The sequence below is a fragment of the Suillus subaureus genome (genome assembly GCF_016647635.1).
Source record: "Suillus subaureus strain MN1 chromosome Unknown BJ212scaffold_10, whole genome shotgun sequence".
Lineage (NCBI taxonomy): Eukaryota > Fungi > Basidiomycota > Agaricomycetes > Boletales > Suillaceae > Suillus > Suillus subaureus.
The window spans coordinates 823,837-836,214 of NW_024538566.1; the positions used below are offsets into that span (position 1 = coordinate 823,837).

Genomic DNA, 12,378 nt, shown 5'->3' on the forward strand with positions numbered 1-12,378 from the left:
AACTAATAAAATCCTTCCTTCAATTGACCTGGCTAGGGAAGACTACAAAGCGTCGCAGGCTGTCACGCCATCACTACCTACAAACACATCAGGGAGTACTCGGCCCAAGCAGCAGGTGTTGTCAATGTTCGAACCTCATTATGTTCATGATGGATGGAAAGTCGTTCTGAATCCTGATCATAATGGACGTTCGAACGAACTCTTACGCCCAGTGTCGTCCACCTGATTAGCTAACTCACCCTATCGAACTTGCCCATAGTATCGCAGGATAAACGACGTCCGTCTGGCTTCAAGGCTGAAGTTTATTAGTGATGTCTTGCATACTTGCTTCATCAGGGAATTAAAACACATACTCAGAGGTTTGTCGCAAGTGTGTCCCTAGAGTGCCTATCTCGATTGCTGGCTAGTCACGACGAGCGTCTGCGCAGCCAGACGAACATACAATTACTTACACGATACGCGACTTTACGCTGATTAGTACATGTAATGGTGCCTTCTCTCAAGGTTAGTGAAAATCCTTACTAAACGTGATTAATATTATTCTAACAATTTACGATAAGAAGTCAAGTGACGCATCTGAAGCTCTACAAACTCATGGTCTCTACTTCTGCAGAGATAACAAGATAACCCTCATTCACACCAATACATACACTTGACAGAGCGTCCCAGTCGGTATTTCGGCGACCGGTTGCTTGTCAACTTCAAGGTACGTTTTAAGCACTCTCGCGCGTGCTCATTCAGAGCTATATAATGTGATATGTACTGTCCAAAGTAAACACCCCTTATCTGAAGGTGAGTGAGTTGTTTGTTATATCTTATCTCCTGCTGTCATTTTTCTACCAGTCACCATATAACGCTGGTCCCCTCGTCTACTCACAACAATCAGTGTGTCACGTTCACCATGGCCAAGTTAGAACGTCGAGATTCCAGTGTGGGAGAGGACAAGGAAGAAGCACGCGACGTTGCCGTGTCTGATCAACGCCTTCAAGACCTGGGGTACAAGTCTGAATTCCGCCGCGAGATGTCTCTCTTCAAAGTGCTTGGGATATCGTTCTGCGCCATCGGCATTCTGACTGGAATGAGCAGTGCGTTTCAGACAGGGTTGTTTTCTGGAGGCCCGGTTGGCCTGTTCTGGGGATGGAATGTGAGTTTTGTTTGCGCTTCAGTCTGCCTGAAAACGATGCAAGCTGCTATTCTGTGCAGATATGCAGTTTCTTTATGTTTCTGATCGCCTTAAGTCTCGCAGAAATTTGCAGTACATAGTAAGTAAATCGTTATACCCTGCTAGAGCCGCGGCTTGAGTTGTCGCATAGCCCGACAATGGGAGGACTCTACTTTTGGGTTTGCAAAATGAAACCAGACATACCTATCCTCGGCTGTAAGTTTCAACGTCTATTCTCTACGCGGTGGCTCATGAATCAGTCTTTACTGGGTGGCTTTATTCCATGGCTATGGTGTTTACTGGCATTGCCGGAAATTTGACGTAAGTTTCATTCGCATCATATGATCCATGGCCTGCGAATTGTCATCTAGCGTTGCTCTATATCTTGCATCAATGGCAGAGGTTGGACAAGGAAGGACTTTGACGAGAGTAGAAATCACTGCGATCGCATGGGCCATGAACATATTCTCTGGCATTGTCAACACCATCGGCACGAAGGCTATAGGACAAATGAGCATGTTTAATGTCTGGTGGACACTGGGCGGGACGCTTGTACTGACCATCACCCTGCTTGGTGAAAGCGCCCGTTAAGGTAAAGTTCTCACAATATGCATGGCGAACTTTCTACAGGCGAAACCTGATCCTGATGATAGAATTCTCCTGACTTCGTGTTCACGAATTTTCAAAAGTGAGCTTTTGCTTACTATGCAAAGGACGAAGTTAGTGACTGGCAGACTAGCTTCACCGGTTGGGAATCGAGAGGCTTTGTCGTGCTCCTCGGGTTTCTTCAGGTCAGGTTTGATTATGTATGCATGACGGAAAATGTGACTCATCGCGCTACCGTGCCGTAGGCTGTATACACGCTCGAGGGATGTGAAACAGCAGCTCAAGTAGCAGAAGAAGCTGTACGCGCAGAAATACTGGCCCCACTCGCTGTGGCAGGCAGCATTGCAGGCTCTTGGTTAATTGGTCTCGCGTACATGCTTTCACTTCTATTCGCAGTCCAGAACATCGCATCCGTTCAGGCCACCACATACGCCATCCCAATTTCTCAACTCTTCTATGATGCTGTCGGGCCCCAGTTGGCGCAACTATGTCTGGTTGTGGTGATGCTTTCCCAAGTGATGGCTGCAATTACAAATTTTACTGCAAGCTCGAGGCTGTTCTATGCGCTTGCAAGAGATAATGCGTTCCCGTTGAAAAAACAATTTATGACTTTGAACCGATTCCAAGCACCATACTGGGGTGTATGGACCAGCGTCTTGATAGGATGCATTATATCGTGTGCCTACATCGGGTCTGCGGTTGCAGTCAGTCGAACCAGTTTCTTCAGATGCTTTGTTCTGATAGCATTTCCGTATTCACAGTTTGACGCCATGCTATCCTCAGCAGCCATATCAGTGATGTTGAGCTACTTGCAACCCATCATCATTCGCGTGTTCTGGCCTGACTCGTTCGTTGTTGAAAATCATGTATCCGAGCTTCGTTTAACTTATGTGTTGGATTTAGCATTGAAGACTTTGGACCTTTTTGCCTCGGAAAATGGTCATGGCCAGTGAACGTTGCAGGTTTTTCGGTGCATAAACCCTTCATTGATTACACATGGCCATTGATTATTTCTGTAGTTCTGCGTTTTCGTCTGCATTTTATTCGTCCTACCTACGGCATACCCAGCGAACGTCCTCAACATGAACTACGCAATTGTTGCTGTGGGCGGTCTTTTGGTCATAATCACGATCAACTGGTTTTGGTGGGGAAAACATAGCTTTAAAGGCCCTGTTAAAACATTAACAACGTTTAAATGATATCACGAGTGCCAGGGCTGGCTCGGCGATTGTAACATGGTCAGACTGCCGCCCGCATAACCGTTACACCAAAAGGTGAAATACTGAAAGCTTAGCTTTCAGCATCAGCGACAGTATATGCACCGATTATGGGAACTCAGGTAAGCCGGCGTGCTTACAGCGATACGACTTTCAATGAGAGAAACAGATTCATGCGCATGAAACATCGAAAGTATATTGCATGTGTACCTGCTGACAAGGTGCCCAGGGCCAGGTGGGTCTTGACACAGTATTCGGTTATTCATAATTTGGGCATCATAAAACAACTTCTACAACAAATGCAACGAGGAATCAATTAATCAAGATGATCCAACATCAAAGGACCTTAGTGTAGCGTCGTAAGTCACGTGCAGGCGCCAGTTCAAAGTCCTTAGTTCACCGTCAAACTTGACAAGTATATCAGTACTTACCGGACGATCTAGACTCTCAGACTCTGCAGAACGCATAAACTCTAGGATATCTGACGGGTGAGAGGGTGTTTTGCGGTTAGACCGCAGTCGAATAGCGTGGTACCAATGTAGGTGAGTTGCATTTTTGTTGTCTTTTCAAATCCTTTCAAAGTTGCGCCTGCAGCTCTATATACCCTGAAACCATAACAATACACTATTGGTGCAAATAGTATCTAATACGAGCAGGCATGTCGCCCTTGCACATACACAATCTAATCGTAACATCAAGACCATTGGAATTAATCTCACGTCGAACCAATCTCACATCGTAGCACCAACCAATTCCACCGCACCATCAGCCGATCAAACGCTCGCGGCCTCCCACTACCCAGTCGTATCTACCTAGCATGCGAGGAAGTGAGTAGGGGGCTTTGGATGAGACGGCTCTGTTTGCGGATCATGTGCGGGAGGGATCGTTAGGAATTCTTGAAGCTGGCTCATGCGAGATACTAACCCTGCTATTGCACACACATTACAAGCTATGTAGATACCGACTACCCATTGACATCCTAGTATCTAAGTGTGTCCAAACGCAGATGCATCAAATCCATGATGAATCAATGATAAATGTACTATAGTGCGTTGTCCATCTGTTTTAATCAGAGTTACACTACCCTTACCATACCTTTAGCATTCTTGTGATATTGTGGCCCGGTGAGCAGAGCAGAAGAATCCTCACAATGCTTATCTCGGCCTTCAAAGCGCTGGATGGTGTATATCCTAGCACGAACACTATCGTTGAACGTCCACCATGACCACAAGCTTGTTCACCTCCATCCTTCAATTGTAAGCTGGTCAAGGCAAAGTATGTATGATGAAGGGAGTTCGCAATGCATGCATCCATGAGATCTCAACTTGGGCATATACCCAATGGTCATCTGCTCGGTATAGGCTCAACTGTCTGCAGACTAATATCACTCCTCTCATTGGGTATCTTGTCCCCTCTTCCACTCTACATCTGGCTCAGCACCCATACCCATCCATCCTTGACACCTTCGGGCACAGCGCATCCCCGTCCTCCAACACGCCGACGTTCTGATATCCGCCAACACGTCAAACGAGAACGATGAGCTACACAACATCCAGAAGTACGTACCGCATACTCGCAGGCCACTTCGTCGCCCGATTTACCTACATAACTGCCGGCCCATTAGTCACTTTGCTCGAAGATGTGTGATTGTGACGTACGTGCAATCTGTGTACCCGTCGTCGGACCTCACGTAGCTGTTGACTAACTCGTAGGCCACCTTACCGTCAACTTCCAAAGTTTCCGGGCACGTTGCACATCCCGCGTTGGCGCCAGCGAGGAAGGCGAGCAGTGCAAGGACGGTGAAGCGAGCAGTGAACATCATGGAGCTTGTTGCAGTGAGTGGTGCAAAGTCATAGCATGCAGGTCTTTTATAGGCTGAAAGTTGACGCAATTTGCGAGGCTTTCGCTTTGTCTCTGCTTCAAGTGCGAACGTAAACACGGGGATGTTATAATGTAACTTGCCTCAGGCTATTCGGCATAACTTGCTTCGCTGCTAAACAAAATTCGGCTCTCCTTCGACTCCCCAAGTAATAATGACGACACGCGACTTACAAAAGTAGCTAGCATGAGCACCTCCGTTAAACATTTGGTGTCGCTCCAATAAGCAGCCTAGGTGAATTTTTTACATTCTGGTCTATCGTTATGAAGATAGCTGTAAGTGTTGCTTCTAGATCTGCAAAAATCGCTGAAATGAAACGAACGCTTACAGCTATTCGGTGTAACTCGCTTCGCTGCTAAGAAATTCGGTTCTCCTTCGACTCCCCAAGTAATAATGACGACACGCGACTTACAAAAGTAGCTAGCGTGAGCACCCCTGTAAAACGTTTGGTGTCGCTCCAATATGCGGTTAAGTGAATTTTCTAGATTCTGACCTATCGATATGAAGATAACTTGCGCACGTCACGCACACTTACGAACGCTTTAGCACACTCTGCATGCGATTGGTGGATATGCCTTTCACTGTTACTATTTTATTTCGCCAGTCTAAACTTACGGGAGATGGGAGAACCGAACGTTTTGATCAATGATAACCTACTGCATCTCACTGAAGATAGAAGATAGGTTTGATTTTATCTGAAATAAGATAGATAAAAAAACAGACAACACGGTGCAGTTAAATTGCAAGCTGAGGTCATAACAAGAATGTAACTGATAAAAATCTGAGCAGAACGACATGCGCAGATACTGCATGGAAAGATTGTCAGCGAATATTGCTGGTCGAGTCTGCGTAGGTCCGTGCCGGTACGCGGTCATGGTCATTGAAATTCCCTCAGATTAAATCTGCGAAAACGAAGTTTTACCCCCGATTAAAAGGTAAGTAGCAAACTGGAATGAAATCCTCTGTTCCTCTCTCAAGACGATCTGCGCAGCAGCAATCACCTAAGAATAAGGACGGGGCTAGGTTCCTAGTGCAAACCATGGAAATCAGAAAGAAAGGAGCATGGCAATAGTGACAGTTGGCACTAGACAGAAGGGACAGGTGACTAGTGTGTTGAAGGTATGTGGTACCGAATATGATCTGATAAGGAAGTGGCTCAGGTCGAAAGCCTAGTCATACTGAACTCATGGTAGTCCTCCATTCATCAAAGATACTCCGAGTTTGGCCTAATAACTTGGGAAGATCCCTTGAGTACCTAGCGAGAACAGCATTCAACATGTGGGGCAGTCTTCGGTTACATCGACGAGGGACTTACCAGGATAATACCAAAACGTTACAATCAAAATCATGTACAAGCCTAGAGAGCGCCTTGAGTGTGAAGCGCACCTAAAAATACCATAGAAACTTACATATGAGGATCATCCCTTCTAACCAATTTGACTTGCCGTTCTGCACGATGTAATTGACAGTGAGGACTATTTTCTCCTTCCGATTAGTACGTTCTCCCGCATCAACGCATCAACACACCGGAAAGGAACAATACGATGGACTCCAGCGGGTCAAAGAGAAGTGTCAAGGGCTTATTCATAATCCAGCCAAGTGTCACGACGAATCTGAAACCATCTGAATGAATGCTACGTAGAAGTTGGACAAGAGCACGACGCACGGAATCACAAAGAGCGCAATTTGCTGAAAATGGTGATTCGCCATAGATCTAGTTATGTCTGCAGGAGTGAACTCACAATACTCGCACCCACAGTAACGCTCAAGCTTAAAGTTAGTTTATCCTTGACGGATACCGTAACTGCGGTGGCATGCTCCGGTGCATTACTGACGATCGGGAGCAAAATAATACCAACAAACTCCTTGTTGATCGACCCAGATGAAGCCAAGCCATCAATTGAGTCAACGAGGAACTCTGCAGTAACAGCGACCAACTAAAGCGAGTTTTGAGAACTTCGTGCAACTATCACAGCAAGCACGTACCACAGCTACGACAACCAAAAGCAAAAGGCACACAGTGAGGCTCATTAGTGGTTGTTCAGGAGCCTCAGTCTCTACCAATGCTGTGGAATGAGTCCCAGATTCCACGTCAGGGTTGGCATCTGCGGGGTGGGGCAACGTTGTGGTTGCCTCTCCATCCTGTGCCGAACTCGGGGAAGACATTGTTTCACCGTCCTCAATATTCCTACCTGTCCTGTACAATTGGAACAGATTCTTGCCAGTGTAACCCTTGGTTGGTTGCACATCTTCATTGTCATCGTCGTAGAGTGTTTTGTGCGATAATAACTGGAAAACCAGATAAGATGCGTAGACTGGGTAATTCAAATGGGTTTAGTTAACTGCCAAAAAACCATTTTGTTTACCTACTGAAAAGGAGAATAATTGCAATCTATATGAAGAACGTAAGACCAAACACATCACGTATAGTAATTCACGCACGCCATGGCTAGTTTTCAATATGTTGTAATCAGTCAACAGTTCGCTATATTCCGGCTGGCCCTGCAGAGCCATGTGAAAGGCCCCAGGTAACAGAACAGCAATCACGCTGATGGTGAGTAATGATGAATTAAGTTGCACAGCACCTTAATCACAGACGCGAGCATCAGCAGTTGGGTCTAACTTGAAACAAGCAACTGCGTACTTTGACCAAATCCCTGTTCCGAGAAGCGGAGACCACCGGCAAAGAAACACATGCCCAGTACCAGTACTACAGTACACGTTAATTGATTTCGTCACAGTAAGCTTAAACACTAACATATATCGCTCAGGATAGAGCCCACCACTATAGGAAATAAACGTGTCGGGTTAAGGGAGGCTGAAAACCGTCGGACACATACAGGACGACTGAACGATTGTAAGCTGACACTTCGCGAGCGCGATGATCTAAAATCGGTCAATTGGTCATCATATAAGCTGCTGGATAGCACGACGTACTGATACGATGAGTTCGACGCTGTACGTAAAAAGGAAACAATATGAGAAAGTGATCAACTGGGCAGGGATTTACTGACGCATTTCCCTGTAAGCCATCGAAGTTCAGCGGGATAAAGGACTGATACATGAACTACTAACTAATGTAGCGTTGAGAAGACCAGCTAGAGTTTGACCGACTCGTAGCGACAGTTCATCAGTCGCGAATGCGAGAAGCTGCAAGCACACTAAACCTGAACAATAGCGAAAAATGAATCTATGTTACCTTGGCCAGTGGTATGATAGCCAGAAATGCAACTGGAGCGATCTGTAAGGTAAATTACTGAAGATCGAATCGCGTACTTACAGACAAATATAAGAGTGTGCTGATCGGGTAGAGCAAAGTTCATAGCCCACTTTCGGATGCCATGCGTTAGATGGTCTAAGCTAAGACAAAGATAACATACGGATATCGGGATAAAGACCAATAAGACATTTAGCCCTAGAAGACAGGATTAACGCAATCCATTGATTGCAAGAAAGCTATTTTACATGAAACAAAAACAATCGCTCGAATGCTCCCCCACACAGTGGGCGCTTTAGCTATCGGTTTTTTCGGCCGCGCCATTGAAGTTACGGCTCTTCTGAATTTAGCCAGCCAATTGAGCGGTTTGTTGCCTGCAATACTTATGCGTGGTTGATTGGCAGAGGCGGATGGTATTTGGGTAAGCGAGATCGTCTCTTCTACAGCGTTGGGCGCACGAATGCTACTTGCAGTGGAACGAGCCATCTCTGAAGGCCCATCACGTAGGGAGCCTGTCCGTGGTGGCGAGGATGATGAGGAAAAATTATGGCTGCGATGACTTCTGAACGTACCCATGGTACACGGCAATGGCGGCAGGAGGACAGTCTTTGAAATGCTTTGGCGCTGGAAGAGCCTTTGACTGTGAGACTAGTGCATGCTCGTGTGTGGTACTGCCGTAGCAAGAATGTCGTATTCTAAACAGCTTTTCTGGAAATTACGTTCTATTGTGGAAGACAGGACAGCCGTGGGGACCCTGGGGTGCGCCACGCCGGTGGTGTTGTTGGCAGAACTTGGGAGTTTTGCCAACCGGTCTGGTTGTGCCTGGCCTATGGCAGAACTCGCGTGGCAGAATCTGGTAGAGTATCCAAGACTCACAGAGTGTAAGCACACTGGCTTACTAGAGTTCCCATGATCTACATAAAAACTGTCTACGGTACTGGAACACACGCTTTCGGTATCACAGTGTCACTGTTTTTGGCGTTGATCAATGACAATTTTAATTTCGACATCGCTGTCGAGACTGTACAGGGTCCTGAAGCATCTTTCGCATGGACCCCTCCGTTCTCAGTCGAGGGCTCTCAAGAGGACCGAAGAAGATGAAAGCTTTGACGAAGTTGAAGTGCTCTAGGAAATGCTTTTGATCTTAGCAAGTTGGATCAGGTCGAACAAGGAACAATTCCACAGGTTATTCTAGATGGTGATGTTGAGGTGGTCCTCGACCCCCACGTTAGTGGAGGTGGGTCTTTGTGGGTAGGATAAGTACGTCTAATTTCCCTGTGCGATAATGAAAATCATGTTACGGTCACCTGCCTTTGTTCTTTCTTTCTCCCATCACCGCGCCAGCTCTTCGCAAGTTTTCACTCAATCTCAACAACGTGGAACTCGGACTGGACTCGTCTTTACCTTCAGGGGCATTTTCACGTGTCCGCGATTTCGAGATTCACACAGCGAATGTCGAATTCCTATTAACAGGCCAAGGCTTGGAGGATCACCCGCTTCTCTGCATATGCTAGTGGATACCAACCCGCCACTCATTTCACTTCACTTCTTACTACTCTCATTGGGCGGTTCTCGAGTACTCGTTTGCAAGATCTGAGCCTGCGATTGATGACCCCACCAAGTCCTCGAGTCATACTAGTACATCCACTACATCTACTCGCGCATCCACAATCACCAGCTAATGTAGGACCTTATATGACACCTCCCGTCAATATGATGGGCTATCCAACTAGTGTGGGCTACGCCAGCCTCCGCCCGCCCAGAATGGATTTCGTGTTGTCTTCGGGTGGCGTTTCGACTTCCGGACCACCTCCTACATGTCACGCTCTCACTTTGCGTAACTTCGTGCCCCTTACCTGCTTTGAAAGCCTAGGCAGTAGACACCAGTGTCAATCACAGTATACACCTAGATGATGACGACCTCCGGTCGCTGGTTTCTGCATGGCCCCGTCTCTATCCTTTCTTCCTCAACGACACGGCTGAATGGTGTGTCAAGTCTGGTATCACTCAGATAGGCCTCATCGCGGTACTCGACTGTTTTCCCAATCTTCACAAGCTTTGCATTGCTTCGAACACGGATGCGTTTATAGAGGTGCCATCAGACTGCGAAGGGACAGAAAACACAACCTGCGAACCCTAGGTTTCCTGATCGAGGTGCGCGCTACCGTAGCAGTTGCAGCCTTTCTCTCCGACATCTTCCAGAACCTCACCACCATCGTCGCATTGGATTCGATGTTGAGTTGGCGCCTCGATGCAGGGATCTATGCTGAGTACTGGATGCATGTCTTTGAGTAGGTGTGCAGGATGAACAAGGTTCGGACGCAGGAAAAGAAACGGTTGGTTGGGTGACGATGTCGGTGAAAGTGAGGCGTGTGCTATATCTCAGATCTCAGGTGTGACATATGATATTCCAGAATACATCGACTTGTGTCAGGGGATATGGCCCTTACAAGACTAATGGGTTGAACAACCGCTGAGTTCTCCATTGGCCCGGGAGATCTGACCGTTTCTGTTAAACGGCTTGACACTCACCGAGGCACGTATTTGCAATCACAATATAAGTACTTAGGTTTCGCATGTGAAGAAGTTCAGCAGGCGGGCTCGACACAATAATTTAGGAGGAAATCAAGGACCGTACGTGGATAGACACCCTGGTAGTAAGGATATAGGAATCGTGGTCAGCATCCTGAATGGGAGTTGTGAAAGTGTTAGAGTCGATAGATTTGTGCAGGTCAAGCCCATCTGTCGAGATATGAGCAGATATTGTTGAGGTATTGCTCTCAGCTGCGAGGGAAGTTTCTGTCCGCAAGGAAATGCTCTGCTGTCGTGCCCCATGCAATTAACCAAGCACACCTTGCATGGGGAGGAAAATGATGTTTTGAGACGAAGGGGCAGCGGGATCATCGCCCACGATCCTTCAAGCTGACCGGAAGGTCGATCAGTAGCAAGCAGAAGAATGTATGGATTACGCCAGGATGATACTATGACAAAAATTATATACAATTTCCAGCACCGTCTTCGAGAAACAATTCCGATTGAAACCGATTCTAGCACATAGACGAAATGGCAAACAAGATAGCAACGGCATCAGGTCCACAGGCACAACATAAAATCAAGCGTCAAGATCCAACACCAGTGGCCAGTAAAACCGTACCACAAAGCAATATGACATGGGTTACACATCGATATGAACGAAAACAATCCTCTGCTCGAGTGGCACCTTGTTGTTCAGAGTACGTAGCGTGGTTGAGTGCCAAGGCCACCTTCACACTGTCTGGCATGTCACCCTCCTCCGAATCCTTAAACAATTTCTGATAGAAAGCTTCAACGACGTGTTTTGCAGTAGTGTCGCCGACTACCCACAGCGCGCCAACGACATTCTTGAACCTCGAAAATTGCAGACCAGCAGCGAGGTAAATGGCTTCTTTGGGTGTTTCCTGATCACCGACAGCAGTATGACACGCCGATAAGAATGCGAATTTCGCTTGCGGAGCATCATTCTCCATAATATCAAGTAGCGTGAGAGGTTTGTCTCTCATGGCAAAATGCGAATAGTAAGGTTGGTCACAATCCTGCTTGCTGTGACAAGCGAGATGTACCCAGGTGTTACGTCGCAAAGCACCGAGTACACCTGCCTGTGTAGCTTCTTCGCCAGAAAGATTGGTGAACTTGACTCAAGGAAGGATAAGTTTCTGGGAACTCAAGCTCTCTGTCAACAGCCGCGAGTACCGTGCCTTGCCCTGAGCCTGGTTGGCTTTGTCCAATCCCGGAGAACGATGGGGTTGCATGCGTCTTCATCGTCTGTCGAGCTCTGATAAGGGCTGAAAGTGTTGACGTGTAGGAGCAGACATATATGTCCTCTAGACATAGTTCCCGTCCAAAGTTATTGGCCTTCATTCGAAAGGGGTGAGCTGCATAGAGAGGAATAGACGTAAGGGCTGCAGCAGGACACAGACAGATTAGGGAGCGAGGCATCACTTTGAGATCATGATGAAGTACTTTAGCAACGGGTGGCATGACCTCGTCCCAAGTCTTCCGCAGGAGTGATATCAGATACGTCCTGGACTCGCTTGGACCCATAAAAGATGCGTGCCGTATCTCCCTGGCAAGGTCGCCCATGAGCGTTTCGACATCTGCGAGAGTGAGAGATGCTTTCCTGATGCTGAGATAATGAAGGCGTTGCACGAGTATTTACTCGCAATGAGGATGATGACTGGGCCACAGTACGCTGCCACTTGCAAGTGGTTGTATGATGGTGAAAGGAGGAATCGCGAGAAACCTTGAAGATAACGGATTT

The 12,378-nt window shown here is 47.0% G+C and overlaps 4 protein-coding genes across 4 annotated transcripts; 1 reads left to right on the plus strand and 3 right to left on the minus strand.

Moving 5' to 3' along the window:
- Positions 1 to 901: 901 nt before the first annotated feature.
- BJ212DRAFT_1479338 (amino acid transporter) lies at positions 902 to 2,967 on the plus strand (the record flags this gene model as incomplete). Its single annotated transcript, XM_041339858.1, has 11 exons — positions 902 to 1,144; positions 1,204 to 1,262; positions 1,314 to 1,378; positions 1,423 to 1,483; positions 1,534 to 1,714; positions 1,816 to 1,850; positions 1,902 to 1,953; positions 2,014 to 2,472; positions 2,530 to 2,615; positions 2,672 to 2,738; positions 2,788 to 2,967. 11 exons carry the CDS (start codon positions 902 to 904, stop codon positions 2,965 to 2,967), a joined length of 1,488 nt encoding a protein of 495 aa, XP_041194899.1.
- Positions 2,968 to 4,418: 1,451 nt separating this feature from the next.
- On the minus strand, positions 4,419 to 4,804 carry BJ212DRAFT_1479339 (uncharacterized protein; the record flags this gene model as incomplete). The annotated part of the gene is made up of 3 exons (XM_041339859.1): positions 4,419 to 4,490; positions 4,552 to 4,594; positions 4,644 to 4,804. 3 exons carry the CDS (start codon positions 4,802 to 4,804, stop codon positions 4,419 to 4,421), a joined length of 276 nt encoding a protein of 91 aa, XP_041194900.1.
- Positions 4,805 to 5,917: 1,113 nt separating this feature from the next.
- On the minus strand, positions 5,918 to 8,823 carry BJ212DRAFT_78296 (Sodium/calcium exchanger protein-domain-containing protein). Its single transcript, XM_041344067.1, has 18 exons — positions 8,330 to 8,823; positions 8,145 to 8,279; positions 8,064 to 8,095; positions 7,940 to 8,014; positions 7,879 to 7,886; positions 7,802 to 7,820; positions 7,705 to 7,750; positions 7,623 to 7,649; positions 7,509 to 7,574; positions 7,307 to 7,449; positions 7,235 to 7,256; positions 6,851 to 7,179; positions 6,607 to 6,801; positions 6,531 to 6,553; positions 6,392 to 6,477; positions 6,274 to 6,339; positions 6,180 to 6,221; positions 5,918 to 6,119 (listed from the first exon to the last, which is right to left on the minus strand). Exons 1-18 carry the CDS (start codon positions 8,655 to 8,657, stop codon positions 6,091 to 6,093), a joined length of 1,671 nt encoding a protein of 556 aa, XP_041194901.1. The 5' UTR covers positions 8,658 to 8,823; the 3' UTR covers positions 5,918 to 6,090.
- A 2,497-nt stretch (positions 8,824 to 11,320) lies between these two features.
- BJ212DRAFT_1226516 (CHAT domain-containing protein) lies at positions 11,321 to 11,746 on the minus strand (the record flags this gene model as incomplete). The annotated part of the gene is made up of 1 exon (XM_041329459.1): positions 11,321 to 11,746. A coding segment is annotated over one exon (426 nt), but the record flags the coding sequence as incomplete, so codon positions are not given.
- Positions 11,747 to 12,378: the final 632 nt, after the last annotated feature.